At 41.5% G+C, this 27,454-nt stretch overlaps 1 protein-coding gene across 2 annotated transcripts in view; it reads right to left on the reverse strand.

Moving 5' to 3' along the window:
- Nucleotides 1–27,454, reverse strand: part of LOC126202957 (protein transport protein Sec24A) — a 159,820-nt gene that overhangs the window by 71,997 nt on the left and 60,369 nt on the right. For both annotated transcript variants that reach the window (XM_049937077.1, XM_049937076.1), the window contains exons 7-12: nt 15,357–15,472; nt 15,144–15,246; nt 14,460–14,586; nt 14,242–14,351; nt 13,887–14,118; nt 5,732–5,889 (exon numbers count right to left, since the gene is read on the reverse strand). In XM_049937077.1, coding sequence (XP_049793034.1) covers nt 5,732–5,889; nt 13,887–14,118; nt 14,242–14,351; nt 14,460–14,586; nt 15,144–15,246; nt 15,357–15,472 — 846 coding nt within the window. The remainder of the gene's footprint in view (nt 1–5,731; nt 5,890–13,886; nt 14,119–14,241; nt 14,352–14,459; nt 14,587–15,143; nt 15,247–15,356; nt 15,473–27,454) is intronic.

Consider the following 27,454-nt stretch of genomic DNA (forward strand, 5'->3'; position numbering starts at 1 on the left):
TAGGGACAGACTTATTGAAGTATTTGATAATATATGTAGACAATATCCTAATAATATCAGCTACTTGGGAGGAACACTAACTTTGTGCAAGACTCTGAAAAAATTTAAAGAGAAAGGTATTACGGGGAAGCTGTCAAAATCATTTTTGCGTGCCTAGAACTTAAATTCTCAGGGCACATTGTAGGGGCAGAGAGAATTAAATCAGACCCTGAATGCATAAAAGCTATCAAAGAATGTCCGCACCCCAGAAATGTAAGACAATTTAAAGGATTTATAGGTACGGCCAGATACTATCGACAGTATGTACGAGGGCAAGAGTTAAATGACCCGAGAACTTTACATTTATTAAAAAAGGGAGTACCGTGGACTTGGGCTCAAGGTGCAAATGATGCATTTGAAAACGTTAAAAGAGCGCTTCTTGAGGCACCCATATTACATCACCCAGTTATGGGCGAACCGTTCAAAATTTTGACAGATGCATCTAATTACGGTATTACTGCCGAACTTTTCCAGGAGAGTAATGGGATCCGAGTATTGTAGAACACAAAACCATAGCTTTTGCTAGCCGTAGCCGAAATGAGCACGAACTAAATTACACAGCTACCTAAAAAGAACTATTGGTGATTGTGTGGAGTATTCAAAAGTTTCAAACACTAGTATGGAGATCAGAAATCCATATTTATACATATCATCAAGCTTCATCCTTTCTGATGAGTAGTCTATTACTACACAGTAGATTGATACGCTGGATGCTTTTCCTACAGGAATACGATATGAAGATACAATATGTAAAAGGTTCCGAAAATATGGTACCTGACGCATTATTGAGGCTACCCATAAGACTGGAAGACTTGAAATGTATGGAAGGGTTTGGCATTATTTTTGCCATTAATTTTATGTCAGCAGAATATCTGAACATCAGAGTAAAACAGATGGTTCAAAGAATAATAGAATATCCATCATGATCCTTATTTCACAGAAATATTTTCTACGTGTATCCAGAACTCGTTACCTCCTAATCAATTGGCAAAATCGAAAATTGTATATCATAACCTGTTTTGGAGAGACAGTGTAACATCACAGCGTTGGTGTCAATGTACTCCGAAGGTAATGGAAGACAAACTTTTATGTTATGTTCACACAGGGTATGGACAATTCGGAATCAAAAAAATGCATATCTCACATGAATAAATTTTATTATTTCAAGAAACTAGGGCATAAAATAGCCTCTTTGATTAGAACCTGTGAAACTTGCCAGAAAGTAAAAGAGAGTAACACTCACACGAAGCACAAAATGTATCCTATTATCATTACACGACCTTACAGCAGCAGATTTTTTGAACCAATTCCACAAGGCAAGTGAGGAGTATCATATATTTTGGTTATCATAGAATGCTGGTCAAAATATGTTAAACTATATGCTATTAAGAGAGCAAATAAGCAGACAGTTTACAACAATACTTTCTACAAGTAGGTAAACCAAAACAGTTTCATACAGATAACGGACCACAATTTGTGAGCTATGAATTTAGAATATGCATTTTCGACAAGTATTAATATCCAATTATAACAAGTCATCAAAGCCGTGTGAACGGGTAATTAAGGAAATTGAGAAATTATGTCGTACATACTGCCGTGAAAAACTTACTTCGAGGGCAATGAAAATTAAGGACTTTGAAGTTATCCTAAATGAATTACCCCATTTATCGACTGGGTTGACACCTTTACATGTTATAGGCAAAACTTTTGTAGGAAAACCTTTAATAAAGTATTTTAATTGGCCTGAACAACCTAGTGTCAAGTAAATCACGGAATAATTTCTAAAAATTTGATTGAAAAGGCACAACAAAGAATAAGCCTGTGGAACACAATGAAAAAGCTGTGGAACCTCAGTACCAAGTAGATGACCTGGTCATTATAAATCATCATCTTCCCAGCTTGACTCAGAATAAAGAGACTCATACTTTTTTTTTTTTCAAAAATATGAGGGACCATACTGGGTACAAACCGTCGTCCATCCTAAGACGTTATTTTTAGTAGTTCCCACAACTGGATTAGAAAAGGGGAAATACAATGTAAAGGTTGTAGTTGTATATCCCCAGGGACGTTAACATTCTGTGTTAACAGGCAGAGTGACGACCGTTGGATCCCGAGTTGTTTTCGGTGTTTCGTCCAAAACAGTTTTCCTGCACCGAATTCCTTTAAAATCTAAAACTATCATATAATCATACTGCTTAAAAGAAAGTGATGTCTAGACAAAATAAATTGAATAGAGTATTACTTTTGTGGAAGATATAATATGATGTGACTGACTGAACAATTGTTGTACCGAAGTGTATAACTTTTCTATTTTGTACAGAAAATTTTATACGTTTTATGAGATGTGAAACAGATGGGAGGGTTTGTATAAATTTTGAAAGAGGTGGGTATTGTAGCTAAAAGCTTGATTTAAAAGAACAGATAAATCATAACTAACACAAAATACACATCACACCTCTCAAACAACCCTCACAAACAAGTGTGCCTGATTCTTCTTCATTTGCCGTTTCCATAGGGCTGCTAGGATTTCCTTCGGGGACCTCAAAAGGGTGAAGGTGGTATAAGTCCGTTCTGTAGGAGATGATTTAACACCAAACCACCTCCGGCTTCTCACTCAAGTACCTGAGAGGTCGGGATCCTGGGGAATGGGGGTGGGAAAGGTTTTTCTGTCTTTGGGGCTATCTTCTCTCCCTTCTTCAATCCTAACAACCACGTCTATTTTTTCCAATCAGATTACACAAACACACATCCACATATACACAAATATACACTTCTACACAAACATTAAATTATATAAGACATAGCCTGTCATCAGTGAGAACCGCCAGGTGGTGTAGGGGAAAAGGTGTGTACATAGAGTATTATGCACACACATATGGGGAGTTATGACGGTCCTGAATCGAATATACATAAGAAGAGGTGCACATACATAATGAACGATTATAAAGTAGTAATGAGTAATGGATAAGTAAGAGAGAGGCATGAGCAAAGGAAGAAAACTGAAGTAGGATTAGTCAGGTTGATCATTAAGCAACGTCAGTGCAATAAAGTCTCTGATGAATAGGATAGTGGGACGTAAGTAGTATATATAGAATTAATATCTATAGAAAGTATAGAAGTTGATAAGCAGAGGAGGGCTCTAGAGAGTGAATGATATATTAAAGAATGAATGTGAAGGTTAAAATAGATTTGTAGCTTTACTGGAAGATACTTAATTATGGTATACATAGAAATGTGTATTAGGGTAATGAACTGTAAGGCCTACTCAGAAAGGAAAAGGGGGGCGTACTGAAAATAATTCTAGACACAGAGGTAATAACTTTCAGTTCGTGGTGCTCGCAGTGTCCTACAAGTGCAGTCAGGATGTCTCGTTCTCAGTGCTTCTCATTGCCATGACGCACAATGTTTCCAGTCTGGTAGGCAATGTCATATTCATATATTGTGTCAGGTGGATGGCAATACCGAAGCTATCAACAAGTGCATGTCATGTCAACATTACCATTACAGCCCGCACGAGCGAAGGTTCGCATTTCCGTGTCGCAGAAATCTGCTGCTGTGGAACACAGGCAGCAAAACAATTTTTTAATCCAATTTAAAGGTCTCAAAATCAATTAAATTCTAGTTAGACACAGGTGCATCTGCTTTCCTTAACAATAAAGATATATGGGAAAGCACTGGCAGTTCACTGCTACAGAAGCCTACACCTACACTATGTGATCAAAAGTATCCGGACACCTGGCTGAAAGTGATTTACAAGTTTGTGGCGCCCTCCATCGTATTGGCCCACCCTTAGCATTGATGACAACTCCCACTCTCACAGGCATACATTCAATCAGATGCTGGAAGGTTTCTTGTGGAATAGCAGCCCATTCTTCACGGAGTGCTGCACTAAGGAGAGGTATTGATGTCTGTCAGTGACGCCTGAAGCAAAGTCAGCGTTCTAAAACACCCTAAAGATGTTCTATAGAATTTAGGTCAGCACTCTGTACAGGCTAGTCCATTACAGAGATGTTATTGTCACGCAACCACTCCGCCACAAGCCATGCATTATGAACAGGTGCTCAATCATGTTGAAAGATGCAATTACCATCCCCAAATTGCTCTTCAACAGTGGGAAACAAGAAGAAGCTTAAATCATCAATGTAGGCCTGTGCTGTGATAGTGCCATGCAAAACAACAAGGGGTGCAAGCTTCCTCCATGAAAAACACGACCACACCGTAACACCACCGCCTCCGAATTTTCCTGTTGGCACTACAAATGCTGGCAGACAACGTTCATCAGGCATTCACCATACCCACACCCTGCCATCAGATCGCCACATTTGCTACTCCACACAATGTTTTTCACTGTTCAATAATCCAATGTTTAGACTCCTTACATCAAGTGAGGCGTCGTTTGGCATTTACCAGCATGATATGTGGCTTATGAGCAGCTGCTCGTCCATGAAATCAAAGTTTTCACACCTCCCGCCTAAGTGTCATAGTACCTGCAGTGGATCCTGATGCAGTTTGGAATTCCTGTGTGATGGTCTGGATAGATGTCTGCCTATTACACATTACTACCCTTTTCAAATGTCGGCGGTCTCTGTCAGTCAACAGACGAGGTTGGCCTGTACGCCTTTGTGCTGTACATGTCCCTTCACATTTCCACTTTACTATCACATCAGAAACGTTGGACCTAGGGATGTTTGGGAATTTGGAAATCTCGCGTACATACATATGACATAAGTGACACCCAATCACCTGACCACGTTCAAAACACGCATGTTCTGTGGAGTGCCCCATTCTGCTCTTTCACGATGTCTAATGACTACTGAGGTCACTGTTATGGAGTACCTGGCAGTAGGTGGCAGCACACTGCACCTAATAGTAAAAACATAAGTTTTTGGGGGTGTCCAGATACTTTTGATCACATAGTGTAGTGCTAAAGGTTACACCACAGCGAAGTCCGTATGTTTCTATCACTTTTACATAACAAAATAAGTAAAGAAATCTACACATTATCAGAATTCTTCATAGTCAAAACTATCTACTTTCATTTCTTAGTAGAAGCATTAGCAAAGAATCTAAACTAAACACACTGTGCAAAATTAAGAGCTGCTACTGCTCCAGTGGCAATGTTGATAGAAAACTGGTTACTGCTCGAGAGGTATTTTACTACTTTCTGATCTGTGTGTAAAGAGCACACTCCCCTGATTAAGCAAGTAACAGAAATTTTAAATTGGCACTATGACGAGAATGTTGAAGGAACTGTGAACACACGTAGACACACTATAATGGCAGCATACAAAGAAAGTGATTTTCATAAAAACAAGGCCTTGTCCCTGCATCAGCATACCTGCCATTCTATAGAAGTTGGAAATTACTCTATGGAATGTGCTTGTCTTAACTTCTGCTAAACTTTACTGCAGTCACTTTTTTAAAAATAGCTAATACCCAATAGAAAATAGTGTGTGGTTTTTGTACTCCAATTGTTTGGCTAAAACAAATACCGAAGGTCACACACTTCACCACCACAAAGTTGTGGAATCAATTACAGAGCATCTAAACAACACTCTGACAATAAAATTGAATATTTTGTCAGCCACCAAGTATCAAACGTACACTAATTGACAGTAATATGCACGACAGCACAAACGCTTTTGCAGAGAACTACAACCAGAAGAAAGACTAACTTGTATGTGTTTCTTACAATTAACTTGTGGGCAGCCTGCAGGGCAGCACCCAGCACTGATTGGCTGTCGTGAGACACCGAGAATTTCTGAGGCAGCTGCTGCAACAGGTCTCTCACGAGCTCTCGACATTCGGCAAGGTTGACGAGCAGATTGTCAGGACATGGCAGGAAAACATCTGCAACCATAAATTTCATCCAGTTTACACACCTAAGAACACAAACATATCATGAAAAAGAAGATGAATTGCTTTGAGACAGCCTCAGTAACTAACTGTAATTAATAATCCCTCCAAAACCTTAAATCATGTCGGTTGTTACAAGTGTGACACACTCAGGAATGAAAAACTGATTTGTCATAAAAATCTTAACAAAAATTGGTCGACCAAAAACAAAGTAAAGTATGCTTTGAAGGCATATCAATAATGCCTGCCACAACAGCTGAGAACACAAACTGAAACTCTACTCTGATGAAAGCAGTTTGAATCTAGGTGATGAAAGTTATTTTCATCAGCAGCATTTGACCAAAAAGGACTGTAAGTAACATACACTGCTGGATCACTATTTGACACCAGTGTTTTGCATTCAGTAATGTCTCCAGCACTGAGAAGTGTGGCACTGTTTGTGGTAAATCCATCCATAGGATCAGAACATTATTTGAGAGGAGATATGTTACATGTAGGCACAAGGCAAAATCGGTTTACTTTATGGCCAATTTGAATTTTGTTTTCCACCAATTTTTGTGTTAATTGCTCTTCATTTATTTCTGAAACACATAAGTCATCCATTTTTGTCTTATTTATTTATTTACTGATTGTCTTTAAGTATTTAAAGGCATTACTGCCTCATTTTTCAGTTTTATATTCAATGTCAAAAACTTACCTATCAGTGGTACATCACATTTATGTACAGAAACATTTCAGAAAAGAAGAACGAGAAGTGGAATGGAAAAAAGAAACATTTACATATCAAACCTATTAAATGAACCCAATTAAAGAAAAAATTTCTATAACCATACATTTGAAAGGTTTTCAAAAGGAAAGATTGCTATAACTACTAAGTTTTCTTCCAGGATATCATGCTGACAATCTGGCAACAGTTTTTTATTGTGTGAAAACACACTATATTTGAAAACTGAGGACAAACTGCATTCAGTACAACTGCAGACATTTGACAATGTCCACACTTACCGCTTGCACGGAAGTTGCTTTACCACTAAGTTCTAAAGGGAATTTATATCCCTTAAACAAATCTACACTCTGATCAGTGAATCAAGTTCATCATTATCATCCTGTCTTAAATAAGAATCTTGGACTGTGAACAGAATTTTACAGATTTGTGGTCATACAAGCTGTTAGTGCAGTATGAAGGTACAACACAATGTGTTTCATTGTTCTGACAAAGTATTTGTCCCATCATACTTCTCAAAATCTTGATGGTTTCAACACCAAAACTTCCTTTTCTCACAATAATGCAATCTTCAAACTCTTAAGTACAAAAGAATCGTTTAGCTCATTAGGGAAAACTGAAAGCTGCATGCTCAATTTGAAATACGTTACATGCCAAAGCAGATCGAGCAGTCCAGTAAATCGAGTACAATAGTTGTAAATGCATTTGGACTTAATGCACGGAGTTGGAAATTAATTTTGAGAAAAGTGCTGATTTTGATTTTTAAAAATTAACCGAAAGTTTATTCAAAATATCGAGGTCTAGTTTTAATTGAGACATTTATCACCTTGTTGATAACATTGCCTAGCAACACTGAAAAGCAGCTTAATTCATTAGAACGATTTATGACGTAGTAAGGCCCATTACATACACAAAATGTAACACGAAGTTTGCGGACCACATGAGAGTATGAGAGTGTTTTTCTTTCCATATATGCCAATAACCTGGCAGTTTCAAAAGCTAAATTATTAACAGTTGTGCAACTTCATTGATTGTCCTACACCACAACGGAACTTCTTGTATCGTGTCTCTTCACAAGAGATCTCAAGAAGCCAGGATAAACAAGAAGAAGAAAAAGACTAAAGAAGAAGCATCGGTATTGTAGGATGTCATATTTCATGACATTTTTGTGCAACAAACCATACCAAAAGTGACACGTAGAGAGTTCTTTAAACTACACTAAATATGACACTTTCAAAGTCCAGTTACATTCATCTTTTTATTCCTCAGCACACCATTCACTCAGAATATAAAACTGAAGTAACACATTAAACATTTTTATTGAGCGATTGAAGAAGAGTGGCTAGTGGGAAGAATTTTTTTTTTTTTTTCCATGGAAATTTATTGCATACAAAGAAAATATGAGTCACCATGCAGCATCACAACACAACAGACAGAGTACGCAGAAAAGCGTAAGATGAACATGTTTTACAACAAAAGATTTTAAGACCTGAAGATGACAGCAGAGTCTGTTGAAACCAGATGGCTTCATTTAAAAAAAAAAAAAAAAAAAAAAAAAAAAAAAAAAAAAAAAAATGTGATTTTTGTCTGTTGAATGGTTTTTAACAATTAAACGGATCACCCTTCAGTTCTCCCAAAATTAAATCAAATCTAACATAGATGGAATGAAAGAGCACAATAATGGGTAAGGAACAAGAGGCACAGTGATGAAAACCAGCCAGTGATGAACGAAGAATAAAAATTTAATTGTATTCAGTCTGCCTTTTATTCTTTTTCAACAGATATCGATTTTCTTTGGGCCAGCACAGGATTACTGAATTATTCCCATATAAAGAATAATAGCAAGCTCTTACTATGAGGCACAGTGATTGTATTATTTTTGCAGAACAAATGCAGATTTTTAGTTCAACTTTCAATCTTTGACAATCAGAAATGAGTAGCTATGTGATATGCGGAGTTTTCTTTTTATTAGCAAGCGCTGAAGTTGGAAGAACTGTTTATTCTTAGATTTGTGTCTAAGTACTCTTTGCTTTATTAGTCACAGATAGCAGCAGTATTTGATTGTAGCAGTGAATCAAATTGGCCAGATATCAAATTCTAAGCCTTAATCATGACTTTTGTGCTGGAACATTGACTGCATCAGGGGATTTTTATCTTAGATTTCTAATACAATTGGTTTACCAAAAAAAAAAAAAAATTATTATTATTATTATTATTATTATTATTATTTTAAATACATGAACGAATTTATGAATGAAATTTCTTCCATTAACTCCAGAGGAGAACAAGGCAAGTGGCATAACCCAATTTACAGAAACTTCGCTCAGTGAAAAGGAGCCAAAATAAGTGAATGTGTTCCAGCTTATCTGTAGATACTCTACCGTTTCTAAGGACAGGAGCATCGAAGTTTTAGACGTAATTCAGATGCCTTTCAGCATGCCATAAGCTCAGCCAAACTGGTGGCACAGTGACTAGCGTCACGGCCTCCAAATTTTGCATTCTGTTTTTGAAACCCAATTATTGTCTATTATTTTATTTTTTGTTTATCTACCCATGCCCCTAGAAGGTTACTACATGAATGCTTCTTATCAACTTAGGGCATTATATTTATTGTAAAATTACAACAGGGTTTCACAGTTTGTGTCATACATTTATTATAAATGTGTGTGTGCACGCGCGCGCTATTTTCAGGTGGTGTTTTTTTTTTTTTTTAATATATAAAATATTCTTATATCTTATTCTTTTATCAATTCTTAACTATTATATTTTATTTTTATGCTTATACTTTAGGGAGATTTGTTGCATTCCCTTGGATGATACAAATCATAGAAACATTCTAAACATAGAAATTCTGTACACCACAAGCACCACGCGACGGCAGGTTTGCCACAGTGACATTGCTTTGTACGGTCTTACTCGGGAAAGAAATATTAACATTGATGATTATTTCACACATCTGCAATAATTTCACGGCAAACCACACGTAATGGGTAACTTTTTTGAAAACTGGCACTTGCAACTGATTATCAATCAAGATTCACTACAGGAATTTAACCAAAAACAATTTTTCCATATATTTTTTTAAATTCATCCACCGAACACGCAATTAGTAGATGGAGGAGGACACCATTATTCTGATATACAATGGGAAATATTCGTGCAGTAATTTACAGGCACAGGTAGATAAATAAAAAACAAAAATAAAGATAATAACCAGGTTTCAAACATGGGGCATGAAAGTGTAATGCTGCAATGCTAACCACCATGCCACTGCTTCAACTGAACTATTTACTCAAAAATTTTGTTGTTATTTCAGAAACCCTCCCCTCCATGAAACATGAACCTTGCCATTGGTGGGGAGGCTTGCATGCCTCAGCGATACAGATAGCCGTACTGCAGGTGCAACCACAACGGAGGGGTATCTGTTGAGAGGCCAGATTAGTGAATTTCACTGGCAGGAGGAACACTACTTTTGGTCAGGTGAATACACACAAAATCAAATAGGGGTAGTTTTAATAATGAATAAAAAAAAAATAGGAACGCGGGTAAGCTACTATGAACAGCATAGTGAACACATTATTGTAGCCAAGATGGACACTAAGCCCATGCCTACCACAGCAGTAAAAGTTTATATGCCAACTAGCTCTGCAGAAGATGAAGAGATTGAAGAAATGTACAATGAGATAAAAGAAATTATTCAAATACTGAAGTGAGATAAAAATTTATTAGTCATGGGGGATTGGAAATTGACAGTAAGAAACTGAAGAGAAGGAAAAGTATTGGGTGAATATGGAATGGGGGTAAGGAATGAAAGAGGAAGCCACCTGGTAGAATTTTGCACAGAGCATAACTTAATCATAGCTAAAATTTGGTTTAATAATCATGAAAGAAGGTTAAATACGTGGAAGAGGCCTGGAGACACTGGAAGTTTTCAGATAGATTATATAATGGTAAGACAGATTTAGAAACCAGGTTTTAAATTGTAAGACATTTGCAGGGGCAGATGTGGACTCTGACCACAATCTGTTGGCCATGAGCTGTAGATTAAAACTGAAGAAACTGCAAGAAGGTGGGAATTTAAGGAGATGGGACCTGGATAAATTGAAAGAACCAGAGGTTGTAGAGAGTTTCAGAGATTAGGGAACAACTGAAGGCAGTAGATGACCAGTAGAAATCCTTGGGTAACAGAAGAGAGATTGAATTTAATTGATGAAAGGAGAAAATATAAAAATGCAGTAAATGAAACAGGCAAAAAGGAGTATAAACATCTCAAAAATGATATCTACACGAAGTGCAAAATGGCTAAGCAGGGACGGCTGGATGACAAATGTAAGGATGTAGAGGCTTATCTCACTAGGGGTAGGATAGATACTGCCTACAGGAAAATTAAAGATACCTTTGCAGAAAAAAGAACCACTTGTATGAATATCAAGAGCTTAGATGATAACCAGTTCTAAGCAAAGAAGGGAAAGCAGAAAAGTGGAAGGAACATATAGAGGGTCTATACAAGGGCGATGTACTTGAGGACAATATTATGGAAATGGAAGAGGACGTAGATGAAGATGAAATGGGAGATATGTTATTGCATGAAGAGTTTGAGAGAGCACTGAAAGACCTGAGTCGAAACAAGGCCCCGGGAGTAGACAACATTCCATTAGACCTACTGATAGCCTTGAGAGAGCCAGCCATGACAAAACTCTTCCATCTAGTGAGCAAGAGATACGAGACAGGCGAAATACCCTCAGACTTCAAGAAGAATATAATAATTCCAATCGCAAAGAAAGCAGGTGTCGACAGGTGTGAAAATTACCGAACTATTAGTTTAATAAGTCACGGCTGCAGAATACTAAGACGAATTCTTTACAGATGAATGGAAAACCAGGGAGAAGCCAACCTTGGGGAAGATCAGTTTGGATTCTGTAGAAATGTTGGAACACATGAGGCAATACTGACAATGTTGACTGGAATACTCTCTTTCAAATTCTGAAGGTGGCAAGGGTGAAATACAGGGAGCGAAAGGCTATTTACAATTTGTACAGAAACCAGATGGCAGTTATAAGAGTCGAGGGTTATGAAAGACAAGCAGTGGTTGGGGGGGGGGGGGGGAGAGAGAGAGAGAGAGAGAGAGAGAGAGAGAGAGAGAGAGAGAGAGAGAGAGAGAGACAGGGTTGTAGCCTTGTAGCCTACCCCTAGTGTTATTCAATCTGTATATTGAGCAAGCAGTAAAGGAAACAAAAGAAAAATTTGGAGTAGGAATTAAAATCCATAGAGAAGAAATAAAAACTTTGAGGTTTGCCGACGAGATTGTAATTCTATCAGAGACAGCAAAGGTCTTGGAAGAGCAGTTGAACGGAATGGAAAGTGCCTTGAAAGGAGGATATAAGATGAACATCAATAAAAGGAAAACAAGGATAATGGAATGTAATTGAAATAAATCAGGTGACGCTGTGGGAATTAGATTAGGAAATGAGACACTTGAAGTAGTAGATGAGTTTTGCTATTTGGGGAGCAAAAAAAATGACGATGTTCGAAGTAGAGAGGATATAAAATGTAGACTGACAATGGCAAGGAAGTTGTTTCTGAAGAAGAGAAATTTGTTAACACTGAATGTAGATTTAAGTGTCAGGAAGTCCTTTCTGAAAGTATTTTTATGTAGTGTAGCCATGTATGGAAGTGAAACATGGACGATAAATAGTTTAGAGAGGAAGAGAATAGAAGCTTTCAAAATGTGGTGCTACAGAAGAATGCTGAAGATCAGATGGGTAGATCACGTAACTCATGAGGAGATACTGAACAGAATTGGGGAGAAGAGAAATTTGTGGCACAACTTGACTAGAAGAAGGGATCGGTTGGTAGAACATGTTCTGAGGCATCAAGTGATCACCAATTTAGTATTGGAGGGCAGTGCGGAAGGTAAAAATTGTAGAGGGAGACCAAGAGATGAATACTCTAAGCAGATTCACAGATTCAGAAGGATGTAGGTTGCAGTAGGTACTTGGAGATAAAGAAGCTTGCACAGGATAGAGTAGCATGGAGAGCTGCATCAAACCAGTCTCTGGACTGAAGACAACAACAACAACAACTCAGAAACAATTTAATATCTACAGATAAGCAAAGATACGTGTTTGCTTATTCTCGGGCCTCTCCCAATGAGTAAAGTTTTGGGAGATCGGATTATGGCATGTGGTGTATTTCCTCATCAATCGTACAGTAAAATAGCAGAAATGTCAAATTTGAACTCCACAAGCACATAAATCAACATACCACATATTGAGGCACTTCTATCAGCCAGTCACAGCACAGGGTATTCAACACCATACAGTTTTTATGGTGAAAAAACTGAACAATGAATATATTTGTTCCACGTCATTTTGTGAGTGAAGTTTGTGGAGAGCCTGATCTGTTGCACAGCCATATGTCCAACAATTAGCTTGGTTCCATAAGAATTGTCATACTCGTTGTGCAATGTGATTTAGAATCTTCTGGTCTCTGTGCAGTGAGAATGATGTCTGCATGACATCACATACAATGTGTTTTGATGGGCTGATAGAAGAAAATAAAACAGATGCCATTCTGATTCACATGTTTGCTACGCTGAAGTGCCTTATTTGGTGGTTTTCATATTTAAAAGTGTGCTTTAATTGATGCACTGTATTAAATATCTCTCAAAAATGTTTCTTCTTGGTATACTTTGTTCAGCATAAGTATCTCCAAATCTGATGTCAGAGACTACACTACATCACTTGCTCATCAATGTCACATCTAAAGAAACCTGATATGCAAGCTGGCAAAGGGGCATCTACTGTCACACTCACGAAGAAATGATCTTTGCATTTACTGTTAGTGACAGAGCATTGTTGAGTGTGTTGCATGGTTGCTGAAATCCTGTCTGTAGTTCAACTTAACAGAATGAAGAACTTTCTCAATATCTGACCACAAACTTGGTGAATCATAAAGTTAAAAAGGTGGGAAATGATTAGATACCATGAAGGGAAAACCATTACATGTAGTTGCAACTGGATGGAAGTGTGCACACACACACACACTTCCAAAAACCTAAAAAATTTCCGAGATTTTAACTGCAACTTTTTTTTAGGGATCCATTTAAAAAAAAGTAGCAATTAAGGTAATATATATTACTACAAAACTACTGTTTATCAACTTTCATGGAGAAATTTGATAAACTAAAAAACCCGAGAATTTCTCGCAAGCAGAGGCAATAAAATGTGAACTTAGATACATGTTTATATTTAGCTGCGTTACTTACCATCAGTGTCCACAACAATCATCTGGTGTGGCTGACTGAGGCCCTCTGCGAGACTGTAGAAGTGAATTGTACTGTCGAATGTGATGAAGCCCACAGTGGTTCTCGCATCACCTGGCAGTTTATCCAGTTCCTCCAGCAGAGTCTCACAAAATATCTGAAGGTATCCAGATTCAACAGCTAAAGCACTTACATCCAGCACAAAGAGGTACACAGCCGGCTGCGGTGGCCGTAGCTAAAAAACGTAATCAAAGTATAAAACAATGTTGTAATAGTCCAGTACTGTGAATATTACGTAAATAGGTAAATGAGAATTATCATCATCAAGTTACTCATTTCAGCAGAACTTTCCACTCACCATATACTCTGATGGAGCAATAAATTCTATGGTTGAAGACTTTATCTCAGGCCTCCTTGATGGATCCCCAAAGGATTTGCTGACAGGATCAAACTGGAACTCCTCTGGTACTGAAAAGAGAAATGAACGAGACTGGTCATGGCAGCAAATTTCATATAATGGACTTTTAAAGTTTAATATTTACTGTCTTAAGAAATGAAGAGCAAGAAATGACTTACATTCATTTGCCCTGAAGCAGAGATTGCATTTCCATCGTTTGTGGTCCACAAAATACACAAATGGATTAATGTAAGTTCGACACGAACGGCAGCGGACAATGGTGTTGCACTGTATAACAGGCAAGTGCTGCAACAAAAGGCAGGCATAATGAAAGGAACAGGACTTTATGTAGTATTTAGTGAACTAACCAACTGCAATACATTATGTAGATCCAGAAATTTGTGTCATTCAAAAACTAAACTACAATGTTGAACAACTACTTTATTTATACAGCACACAGTACCTCTTCTGTAAAGTGTTATCTTCAGTCATTCTATTATTTGTATTTCAGGTTGCATTTGGCATTGTCACATTAAATTACACGCGCACACACACACACACACACACACACACACACGCACGCACACACGCACGCACGCACGCACACAAACACACCAAGCAGGGGCAGAACAACACACATATAAAAAACGTATTAAGTATGTAAGTTTTCACAACCAGCAGCTTCTTCTCTTGGCAAATGGTTGAAGGGGAAGGAAGAGAGGTAAAGGGAAAGGACAGGAAGAAGTTTACGAAAAGGGGTAGACTTTGGAAAAGTCAGCCAGAACCCCAGGTCCAGGAAGACTTACTGGATGGGATAAGAAGGAAAGACTAAAATAAGATCAGAGAGAGCAATCTTAACTTACATTAAGATCCTTGAAGGGATGAATAAGTATTCCTAAAGGTAATCTTGATTTCTGCAGAAGGGAACTCGTTTCAGGTATTTTGGTAAGTGTGCACCTAAAAATGCTGAAATGTAGATTTAAAACAGAGTTAGCCTTCAAGAACTTTTTGCCTAACATGAAATCATACACAAGAGTAAACACAAAAGCAAGTCACTACAATAAAACTTCACTTACTCTGGGCTACAATTAACACTATCCAAAAATTCTTGGTGTAATCTAATTTTTGGTGGTTCAATTTTCTCAGGAGGTAGTATGTTTCGGTTCTGCAGAAGATCACAGCTTTCATGTCCCTGCAACAAATCAGACTTAGCGTAAGTTGTTTGTTATTACTCCGCCCATTCATGTAGTTTTCCACAAAGTATATATCAGTTGTTGTAGCACATTATTTTGAAAAAGCAACACACAATGCACAGAAGAGTATACTTTCTGTCTACTTTAGTAAAAGTTCCACCAAGCTTCCCTAGCTTTTCATTCAGCTTGGCAAGCGGTGGTGAATTTGAGAGATTTCACACTTTCAAAGAGTGATTATTTTGAATTACTCTCAAATGTTCGTCATATGGCAATGAAAGACAGTCCCAGAATGTATTCACCTGTTCCCGGAATTCCAAAAGGAACTGGTGGAACCTCAGCTACACAATTTGATTATAAAGAAAGAGTAAAGTGTATTTTATATTATAATATACAGTTAAGAATTCAATTATGTCGCACATGCTTTTCTATTTACTAGTATTGTCCAGTAGATATCTCTAAGTTTCTGTTATGGAAACAGAACAGCACATATGGAGAAATTGAACAATCACATAAAATACACACGAATATAAAACATAACATACAAATTCAGTGTTAACTTTGATAACAAGTATCTTGTCATGACCATGATGCAGGTATCAAATACATGTGCTAATGCCTTGTTAATATCATTACCCTTTTATACACGTGTTGCTGCTGCTGGATAGTGCTAGTGTCACATATGTGATAAAATACTCTCTTATACACTATGGTGTTATGTATTACATTAAACATTAGTCACAGTAATTATCCCATAGAAAAATGGGAAATTCAAAAACAAAAATTACTTACCCATTAGTATTTAAAAGCCACTAAATCTAAATACATATGGTTATGATTGAGGTGGCCAAAGACCTGGCAGAAGTCAAAAGACAAAAATCTTGCATTGTGAAATGATACCAGTGAATCAGTCCTCAAGGAAAGGCTCTTTGTATGGCAACAGTATTACCTGAAGAAACTGGAAACTGACTGGGAAAACCACAAAATCCAATGGGCCCAAACTGATACAATGGTAACAAAATCACTTATCGAAATGTTAGACCAAAACGTTATGAGAAATGAAACCCGATTGTATCACAAAATCTTTAAAAGGAACTCCTGGCCTATAAGCTTGGCAATTTCAAATGAAGAAAGTTGTAACATTCTAGCAGATTACTTAAAGAAACTAGTAAATTGTGATAAGCCCAATCAAGGCCAACAAAGACCTTCTCCAGTGCGCCGGGTACAGACGAAATGACAAAAACTAATCAAGTGCTGTCTCCAAAACAACAAAGTACCTACAGAAGACTCAGTAATTTCAACAACAGTAAGAGTAAATTTTAAAAAATTAGACAGAGGGCACCTACCTGAAGACTGGAAAATAGCCCTAATCCATCCACTGCCCGAGAAAGGCAGCACAAAAAATGACAATTACAAAGAAATATCCCTGCTACTGGTAACCTATAAAATTCTATCACTTTCCATACTGGAGCGTTTAGAAACCTAAATTGAACATCAAGTACAGGCGTACGAAGAGGGCTTCAGTAAAGGTTGTTCAGCTGAACAGACCTGTAACCTCAAAAGCATCATCAAATGACACTCTAAGCTCAAAACAGTATGTGTCAGTCTTTTTTAACTTCAAGAATGCCTGTGGTTCAATAGATGGCAAAATCCTGTTCAACATCAACATCAATTTGGGGTTGACAAACTGCTGGGGCGTTAATTAGAGTTACACTGACATGTATATACCCCAAGATAAAGTACGCAGAATTCTTCTCAGATCCCTCCAATATCAAAATGCGACTATCTCCAATGATTTTCAGTCGTGTTCTTGAGAAAAAAAAAAAAAAAAAAAAAAAAAATTAAACACAATCTGGTAACCAAGAGTGATGGAACCTGACAACAGCCTAATGAGAATGATAATAATAATAATAATAAAGATTTAATAATAATAAAGACAGCAATTGACAATGTCAAGTGAAGTTACAATTTATAATACAGTGTGATAAGGTATTGACTACTGAAATATTTTAGCTTATATTACAATAAATGTACAGTGGGTTATCTGTTGGATTACTGCATTTTACAGTTGAAGAATTCATTGATATCATAGAACGGGTGGGCAATAAACCATTCATGCAGTCTTTCTTTGAATGTATGTTCAGGAAGATCCTGTATAGCATGTGGCAGCTTATTAAATAGCTTGTGCCCTGTGACTTCACAGCTATTTATTGATTTTGATAGTCTGTGGTAAGGCGTGTAAATGTTTGATGCTTCTTGTGTTGTAACAATGTACATTTTCTCTACGTTTCACATCTCGTAGGTTCTTCTTCGTAAAGATTAAGACATTGTATATATAGTGTTTTATTACTGTCATAATTTTTTGTTTAGTAAATAAGGGTTTGCAGTGAGCCTTATGTGAAGAACTTGTAATTATCCTAATGGCTTTCTTCTGCAATAATAGGATGTCATGTATATGACTACAGTTACCACACAAGATAATGCCATAAGATTTATACTTTGGAAAAATACAAAATAAGATGATCTGATGTATGTTTTAGGTACACAATTTCTGAGTTGTCTTAATAAATAAATTACTCTAGATAGCTTACTACTAATATAGTTTACATGTTGGCCCCAGGATAACTTTTCGCCTAAATAAACTCCCAGGAATTTAACAGAACTAGGGTCATGAGATAGTGGCTTGTCTCTTAGAGTGAAGATTATCTGCTGAGTATTATTTTCATTTAGCAGGAAACCATTTGTTCTGAACCAATATGCCGCATGAGTGAGTATTTTCAGCACAGGTTTTAAGATCATTAAGATTGTTACTGCTATGAAGAAAAGTTGTATCATCTGCGTACAACACAGTGGTGGGTCTAATAAACGGGAGGTCATTGATCATTATCAGAAACAGGAAGGGCCCCAGTACAGATCCCTGAGGCACACCTACTTGAACATTTTCTACGTTTGACATTTCCTTACCAACACAAACTACCTGTTCACGGTTGTTGAGATAAGCTTTTAATAGTCTGAGACTGTTTCCTTTGATGCCGTAGAATTCTAGTTTCTCTAGTAGTGGCGTGTGCTCAACACAGTCGAAGGCCTTGCTTAGGTCACAGAATGAGACCTGAGCAAAGCCTTTGTTCTCAAAAACTTTGAGGATGTAACTGACTACCGTGTTGATTGCATCAAAGGTCGACAAATTCTTCCTAAACCCGTATTGTGTAGCATTAATTATTCCTAGATTCTCAAAGTGAGATGATAATTGTTGATACATGATGCATTCTATTACCTTGGAGAATGCGGGTACTATTGAAATAGGCCTGTAACTAGATGGAGAGTCTTTATCTCCCTTTTTGTATACTGGTACGATCGTAGACAGTTTTAACTCATCTGGAAAATATCCCTCAAGTAAGCACTTGTTTATGCAATGGGTTAAAGGGTACAGAATGCAATCACACAATTTTTTTAGCAGGTTGCATGATATGCCATATATATCTAAGCTATCAGATGATTTCAGTTGTTTTATGACCCCTTGTACATATCTAGGCGATACTTCGAGAAGGTTAGCATGCTTGTATTTAGTGACTGTCTACCCCAATTTTGGGAGAGTAACTCTGTGTCTCCTATTTCTTTCACTGAATTAATAAAAAACTCATTGAGTGTTTGTGGTGGGATATTAATTTTGTCTTTTTTAGTATCTGTGGCAGCACTGTTAATTACTTTCCAAGCGGTTTTGCATTTATTGGTGGAATTATATATGCTGTTGGCATTGTAGGTTTTTTTTTGGCTTGCAGGATGGCTTTTTTGTATTCATTCCTGCATTCCACATAGGTTGATTTGGCACAGTCAGACTTCATACTATTGTATATGTTGTACAGTAACAAAACTTGTTTCTTTAGATCTGTCAGCTGTTCAGTGTACCATATATTTTGTCTGTTTTGAGATCTGGATTTGTGGCTGCTGTCCATTATTTTGATTTTCTTTATGGGAATACTATGGTTAAATAGGGTCAAGAATGCATTAAAAAATCTATCAAATATTATTTTGGCTGGCAGGTCATTACTTGATGTGTAATGTCCATCGTAACTTCAAAGTGCTGTTCATCACACAAGGAATTTAGGTCTAGTTTGGTTATTGTAAAATTGAGTGACTGGTTGGAATTAATCGCCACACCACCTCTAATGTGCTCTTTCCTACAGTAGCTATTTACTATACTAAAATTGTCAAATTTGGCAACTGCAAGTTCATTCTCATTAGCCCAGTGTTCAATCAGACAAAAAATATCAAACTGGGGAGTAAATCCAAGGTAATCATGACAGTCTTTTTTTTGTTTAAGGGCGCTCAACTACTGAGGTCATTAGCGCCCAGTCACAATTGTTAGAGCACATAGAATCTAGTAAAACTCGGGGGGAGGGGGGGGGGGGGGGGAGGACACCAGAAAGTTCTTACAAAGATGCAGATAAAGTAAGTGGAAGAGTTAGATGTCTTTGGACAAGCCAGTCAAAGTAATGAAACAAAGAACACTAGCAGCTGCTCGAGCGTTATCAGCTAAAATATCCTGTAAAGTAGATGGCAGAGACAGGACAACACGAGATTGACTAAAACGGGGACACGACAATAAAACATGGCGCACTGTTAATGCATGACCACAAGGGCACTGCGGGGCTGGGTCACCGGAGAGCAGGTAGCGGTGGCTAAACCGGCAATGCCCAATCCGCAACCTGGTCAGAAGAACCTCTTCTCGCCGAGATGGTTGGGAGGAGGTTGTCCAAGCAGTTGGGAACGGTTTTACTGCCCGGAGCTTGTTTCCTTGAAGTGATGACCAAGTATCCCACCACAATGACACAAGCCTCTTACAAACAACCCCACTAACGTCAGATGACGGGACATAATGGGAGGCTGGCCGAGGCAGGAGGACTGCAGCCTTGGCTGCAGCATCAGCAGCCTCATTCCCAGGCACTCCTACATGGCCGGGAACCCACAGAAAGCTGACAGGAGAGCCATCTGCAGCAAAAGAATGGAGGGACTGCTGGATCCGTTGCACCAAGGGATGGACCGGATATGGAGCTCCAAGGCTCTGAAGAGCACTGAGTGAAGCAGAGCAGAGTACATACGATGAATGGCGGTGGCGGCGGACATACTGAACGGCCTGATGTAGAGCAAAAAGCTCGGCCGTAAAGCTGGAACATTGGTCGAGGAGCCGGTATTTAAAGGCGACGGCCCCGACGACAAAGCCATCAGTGTAAATAAAGGTGTGACTGGCAAGTCGCGCACGAAGTTCGACAAACCGTGAGCAATACACTGCAGCCGGAGTACCCTCCTTCGGGAGCGAGCTGAGGTCGAGATAAATATGAACCGGAGCCTGGAGCCAAGGTGGTGTCGGGCTCTCACCCTCTCTGAAGGTGGTAGGGAGGGCAAAATCCAATTGTCGAAGCAGGCAACGAAAGCGGACTCCAGGGGGCAGCAGGGCAGACACATACAACCCATACTGACGGTCGAGAGAATCGGCGAAGAAGGACTGATAAGAGGGGTGGTCGGGCATTGACAACAGCCAGCAGGCATACCGACAAAGCAGTACGTCACGCCGGTAGGTCAATGGTAATTCGGCAGCTTCAGCATAAAAACTCTCGACGGGACTAGTGTAGAATGCTCTGGTCGCAAGTCGTAACCCCCTATGGTGGATGGAGTTGAGACGGCGTAAGAGGGATGGCCGAACAGACGAATCTCCCATAATCCAGCTTTGATCGGACTATGGACCGATACAAGCGAAGCAGGACAGTGCGATCCGCTCCCCAAGATGAACCACTAAGAACTCTGAGGACATTAAGGGAATGTGTACAACGGGCAGCAAATTAAGAGACGTGCGGAGACCAACGAAGTTTCCTGTCCAGTGTGAACCCTAGAAACTTAGTTGTTTCCACGAAGGGGAGAACAACGGGACCGAGATGTAAGGATGGCGGAAGGAACGCTTTATATCGCCAAAAGCTGATGCAAACCGTCTTCTCTTCAGAGAACCGGAAGCCATTTGCCACACTCCACGAGTATAGGCTGTCTAGACAATGCTGAAGGCAGCGCTCCAGGAGGCATGTTCTCTGGGCACTGCAGTAGATCGCGAAGTCATCGACAAAAAGAGAGCCCGAGACATTAGGTGGAATGCAATCCATAATTGGATTGATCGCTATGGCAAAAAGGGCTACGCTCAAGACGGAACCCTGAGGCACTCCGTTCTCAAAATGGTTCAAATGGCTCTGAGCACTATGGGACTTAACATCTATGGACATAAGTCCCCTAGAACTTAGAACTACTTAAACATAACTAACCTAAGGACATCACACACATCCATGCCCCAGGCAGGATTCGAACCTGCGACCGTAGCAGTCGCGCGGCTCTGGACTGAGCGCCTAGAACCGCTAGACCACCGCGGCCGGCGCACTCCGTTCTCCTGGAGGAAGACGTCGGACAATACGGAACCCACACGTACCCTAAACTTTCGATCTGTTAAAAAGGAATCAATAAAAAGGGGCAGGCGACCGCATAGACCCCACCTGTGCATAGTGCGGAGGATACCTCCTCTCCAACAGGTATCATAAGCCTTCTCCAAATCGAAGAACACGGCTACCGTTTGGCGCTTTCGCAAAAAGTTGTTCATGATGAATGTCGACAAGGTCACAAGGTGGTCAACAGCGGAGCGGCAGCGACGAAAGCTGCATTGAACATTGTTAAGTAGCCGTCGAGATTCAAGAATCCAAACTAACCGAGCGTTAACCATGCGCTCCATCACCTTACAGATACAGCTTGTAAGAGAAATGGGGCGGTAACTAGAAGGAAGGTGTCTATCCTTCCCAAGTTTGGGTATAGGAACAACGACGGCGTCACGCCAACGCGTGGGGACTTGACCTTCGGTCCAGACGCGATTGTAGGTACGAAGAAGGAAGCTTTTGCCTGCCGGAGAAAGGTGTGCCAGCATCTGAACGTGAATGGCATCTGGCCCCGGAGCAGAGGACCGGGACAGTGCAAGTGCACGTTCGAGTTCCCGCATAGTAAAGGGGGCATTTCCGCGAAAAAGCGGCCGAAGGCGTTGTAGACATCCACAGGATCAACAAGGACCTCATTAGCTGAAGTCAGGCCAGGTACCGAGGAGTGGGCCTTAATGCCCGACATCCGGCGCAGGCCACCCCAGACGACAGAAGAGGGAGTAAAACTGTTAAAGGAGCTGGTGAAAGAGGCCCAACAAGCTTTTTTGCTGTCTTTGATGACTCTACGGCATTGTGCTCAGAGTCGTTTGTATCGAATACAATTCGCCAATGTAGGATGGCGGCGAAAGGTGCGTAAAGCACGTCGTCTAGCACGGATAGCGTCTCTACAAGCCTCATTCCACCAGGGGACGGAAACGCGACGGTAAGAAGAGGTAGTACGAGGAATGGAACGTTCAGCAGCATTGATGATAACAGCCGTGAGGTATTCGACCTGACTGTCACAACTGAGAAAATCGTGGTCCGGAAAGGTCGCCAGGGAGGAGTTAAGTCCCCAGTCAGCTTTCGGTATGTTCCAGCTCGAAGGACGTGGGGATGGGGTGTGGTGCAGGAGACGAACGACACAGGGGAAGTGGTCGCTCGAATAGGTGTCAGAAAGGACATACCACTCGAACTGACGGGCAAGAGTGGTAGAACAGATCGAGAGGTCCAAGTGGGAGTAGGTATGAGCAGAGTCCGAGAGGAAAGTCGAGGTGCCAGTATTGAGGCAAACAAGATTGAGATGGTTGAAGACATCCGCCAAGAGGGAGCCTCTCTGACAGGACGCAGGAGAGCCCCAAAGGGGATGATGGGCATTGAAGTCGCCAAACAATAAAAACGGCGGAGGAAGCTGAACAATCAGGTGCATCATGTCAGCCCGACTAACTGCGGATGACGATGGAGTGTAGACGGTACAAACAGAAAAAGTAAAGGCAGAAAGAGTAATACGGACAGCTATTGCTTGGAGTGGGGTGGTCAATGGGATGGGATGGTAATAGACATCGTCCCGAATGAGCAACATGACCCCACCATGAGCGGGAATACCGTCCGCAGGGGTGAGGTCAGACCGCTCCGAGGTATAGTGGGTAAAAGCAATACGGTCAGTTGGGCGCAACTTGGTTTCCTGGAGACAAGGACGAGTGGACAGTGCGGGCGGAGGAGCAGTTGTAATTCCTCCCAATTAGATCGAATACCTCTTATGTTCCAATGTAACAAAGCCATGGCTAGTCAGAAAAAAAGGGGGAACGAAACGGGTGAAGAGCGGGTCACCTCGACAGCCGCGGAGGGCCAGGTTTCGAGGGAACAACGCTACAACCGGCGGGAGGCGGATCCTGTTCCATCGAGTCGTCGCCAGCTGTGGCCGCTTTCCCGGGTTGCGTAGGAGGGGCAGCATCATTCGCCGACAAGAGGCCAGCTGAGCGCCTGGCGAAACTGAGGACGGCTGGGAGCAGTGACTCGCGGATGGAGCGTCAGACGAAACGCGCCGGGGTGGAGAGGGGGATAAAGACTTCTTCTTGGAGGCCTTCTTGGAAGTCCGATGAGGCACGGGGATGGTGGGCTGGACCCGAAGAAGGTCCTCACGCGCGGGGTCCGCTTTGGTACGCCGGACCTCGGAAGCCGGGGTCCGGATCGTTTCCCCGATGGACGCCTGAGAAGGCGGAGGGGGAGGAGGAGGGAGGAGGAGGAAGGGTGGCTCCTGGGGCAGAGGGGGCAGGGGCCACGAGGGAGGATGATTTGGAAGGGAGGGATTTGGGAGGCGGAGGCATAGACCTCGGATGGGGTGAGGAGGTGGAGGGGGGACAGGATAGGGGTGAGGATACTGTGGAAGGAGTGGACACGACTGAGGCAAACGAAGTTGTCAACGTCACGGGATGGAGGCGGTCATATTTCTTCCTGGCCTCAGAATAAGAGAGACGATCCAAAGTTTTTAATTCTTGAATCTTCTTCTCCATCTGATACGCGGGGCAGTCTAAAGATCTAGGCGAGTGGATGCCAGGACAATTGACGCACCGAGGTGGTGGGGTGCATGTATGTTCCTCACGAAGAGGACGTCCACAATCGCCACAAAGGGGCTCAGCCTCACACCGTGACAACAAGTGCCCAAAGCGCAAACACCGAAAGCAGCGCATAGGAGGCGGGACGTAAGGTCGCACGTCACACCGGTAGCACATCACCTTTACCTTCTCCGGGAGAACATCCCCCTCGAAGGCGAGGATAAAGGCCCCGGTGTCGACGCAACGGTCTTTGGGGCTGCGCTGGACTCGCCGGACGAAATGCGCGCCTCGGCGCTCCAGGTTGGCCCTGAGCTCCTCATCAGATTGCAGCAGGAGGTCCCGATGAAAAATAACCCCCTGCGTCCTATTCAGTGCCAGATGCGGGACAATGCACACTGGGATGTCCCCTAGTCGGTCGCACGCCTGGAGTGCCGCCGACTGTGTGGCGGAGGTGGTCTTTATAAGAACAGACCCCGAACACATTTTACTGAGAGCCTCGATTTCCCCGAAGATGTCCTCGATGTGCTGGACAAAGAACATGGGCTTGGAGGTGGCGAACGTCCCCCCATCAGTCCGAGAACAGACTAAATAGCGGGGAAAGTACTTCGCCCCAAGCCGGCGGGCCTGTCCTTCCTCCCAGGGAGTGGCCAAGGGGGAAAGGGCAGGAGAACCAGAACCAGAGACAGTACCTTTCTTTTTAAAAGACTCGGCCGCAGAGTGGCCCGATACATGTTTACGTTTCATCTGCGAAACGTCCGCCCTGATACCACCCACTCCGACCAGGGGCTCTCCCCACGGGCGCCACCCAGCCTCAGCAAGGGCCACCTGGCAGGATGACCGTTGCCGGGAGTCCTGATGCCCCAAGGATACGGGCATCTACTCCTTGGCCGACGTGGGGAGAGTGCAGCTCAGGTATCGGCAGTACGATCCCTGTGTAGTCAGGGGGCTACAACCTAGAGGGTACATGACGACCCCACCACAACGGGCTGGCTACCGTGCTGGATTTCGGGTGCCATGGAATGTCCATCATGATCGTAGGTGCAGATGGGGACGCACTATGGGCGTAACTTGTGCAGCCCATCAGGCGTTTAGGCCCAATGTGAGGAATAGTGGGTGTGGTTACAACGCCGTTACAATGCTGAGTGCCAAGGTCTTAGTGCACTGAGGACCAGTGATACACCACGTAAGGCGTCCTTCCCCAAAAGGCTCGTACTTCTGTAGAATTTTGAAAAATGGAGGTCAAACCCCAAGGGGGACCATCACATGGAAGGCCGAAACGGTGGAAACTCCTTTTAGTCGCCTCTTACGACAGGCAGGAATACCTCGGGCCTATTCTTACCCCGGACGCGCAGGGGGATCATGACAGTCTGTAACATCTGCCAGTGATATAGCCATACTGTCCAATGACACAGAAACTGCTACAATCCAACTCTAACTGCTAACATAACTGTGAATCAAACTGGATTGTATGTATAATTTGACAACACAGAAGCGATGATCAACATCAAAGATGGCCTTCCCAAGAACTCCAAATTAAATACAGAGACATCAGCAGAGTAGAAAAATTTAAATACCTACGTAAGATCATTAAGAAGAAACTGACCAGGTGTGAGTGGGACTTCACTCTGAGGGTTCCATACAAATTTAATGGTGCATATAAACATTTCATCCATCCCAGGAATCAAAAATCTTGACAATTTTTGCCTGTTATCAACATCAATATTGGCAACATGTTGATCCCGGGAATTTCGAGAGTTTTGAGAATATTTGAAGTTTGAATAGCAAACAAATACTGAAGTTCTTTTTTTTTCGCATGATATAATCACAAATTAACAATTTTCTGATTTTTCCCCCTTAATTGTTCTGTGCAACCTTGTTTATTCCAAATTTCATTAACAAAATGGAGGGTCCTGTTAATGGCTAGCAGCTCTGCTGTGAACACACTACATGATTCCGGCAGTATATGGCATTCCATGCCAGTAGGAGACAAAGTGCATCCCACCTTATCTATTTTCTTAGAACCACCAGTGTAGAAGATGGTGGCATCCTGGAACTCTGCAAGGATGGCACATACAAGACACCAGAAAACCATAGGGGCGACAGATCTTGGAACCCTGGAACAGATCAGTCCTAATCTGTGGTCTAGGCGCCATCCAAAAGGGGGGGGGGGGGTTTATAGGAGGGAAGACACAGAGTGCATTTCAATGAGTGGAGGTGGAGATCCTGACAGAGGGACGTGAGACACATGCCAGCTGGCAATCCCATCCATGGGCAAGTGTCAGGAGGGAGATATCCCTCGTTGCAAAGAAGACAGGGTACATTGGATGGTCGGGGAATTGGCGAATGGCGATTGCATAAGAAACCAGGAGGTGGCTCCATCATATTTGAAAGGGAGAATCCCCACTTCTGTGAGGAGGATGTCAATGGAACTAGTGCAAAAGGCACCAATAGCCAGACACACCCCACAATGATGAACAGGAGTCAAGCAGTTTCAAAGTGGAAGGTGCCGCTGTGCCATCAACCTGGCTACCATATCTAGTCTGGACAAGACCAGAGCATGATAATGATGGAGAAGAGTGGTACTGTCTGCACTCCAAGATGTGTGAGCCAGGAGGCGGAGAGCATTAAGCTCCAGCATGCAGGTAGTCTTCAGGAGGTGAATATGGGGCATTCATGTTAGTTTTTTTTATCAAAAAAAAGGCCCAAGAAACAGGACTGTGCTACAACATCTAGGCAGTGGTTGCCTAAATAAAGCTCTGGATAGGGATGTACTGTGGGCTGACAGCACAAATGCATGACCCGAGTTTTGGAGGGAGAAAACTGGAAGCCATGGGAGAGGGCCCATGTAGAGGCCTGTCGAATGGCGCCTTGGAGCAAGCGTTCGGCAGATGCTACCAAGTGGCAGCTGCTCAAGCTGCAAAAATCGACATACAATGCCGGAGTAACGAGAACCCCAACACAAGTTACAAGCCTATCGATGGCACCGAGAGAG

This window comes from Schistocerca nitens, chromosome 9 (genome assembly GCF_023898315.1).
Source record: "Schistocerca nitens isolate TAMUIC-IGC-003100 chromosome 9, iqSchNite1.1, whole genome shotgun sequence".
In the NCBI taxonomy this organism is placed as follows: domain Eukaryota; kingdom Metazoa; phylum Arthropoda; class Insecta; order Orthoptera; family Acrididae; genus Schistocerca; species Schistocerca nitens.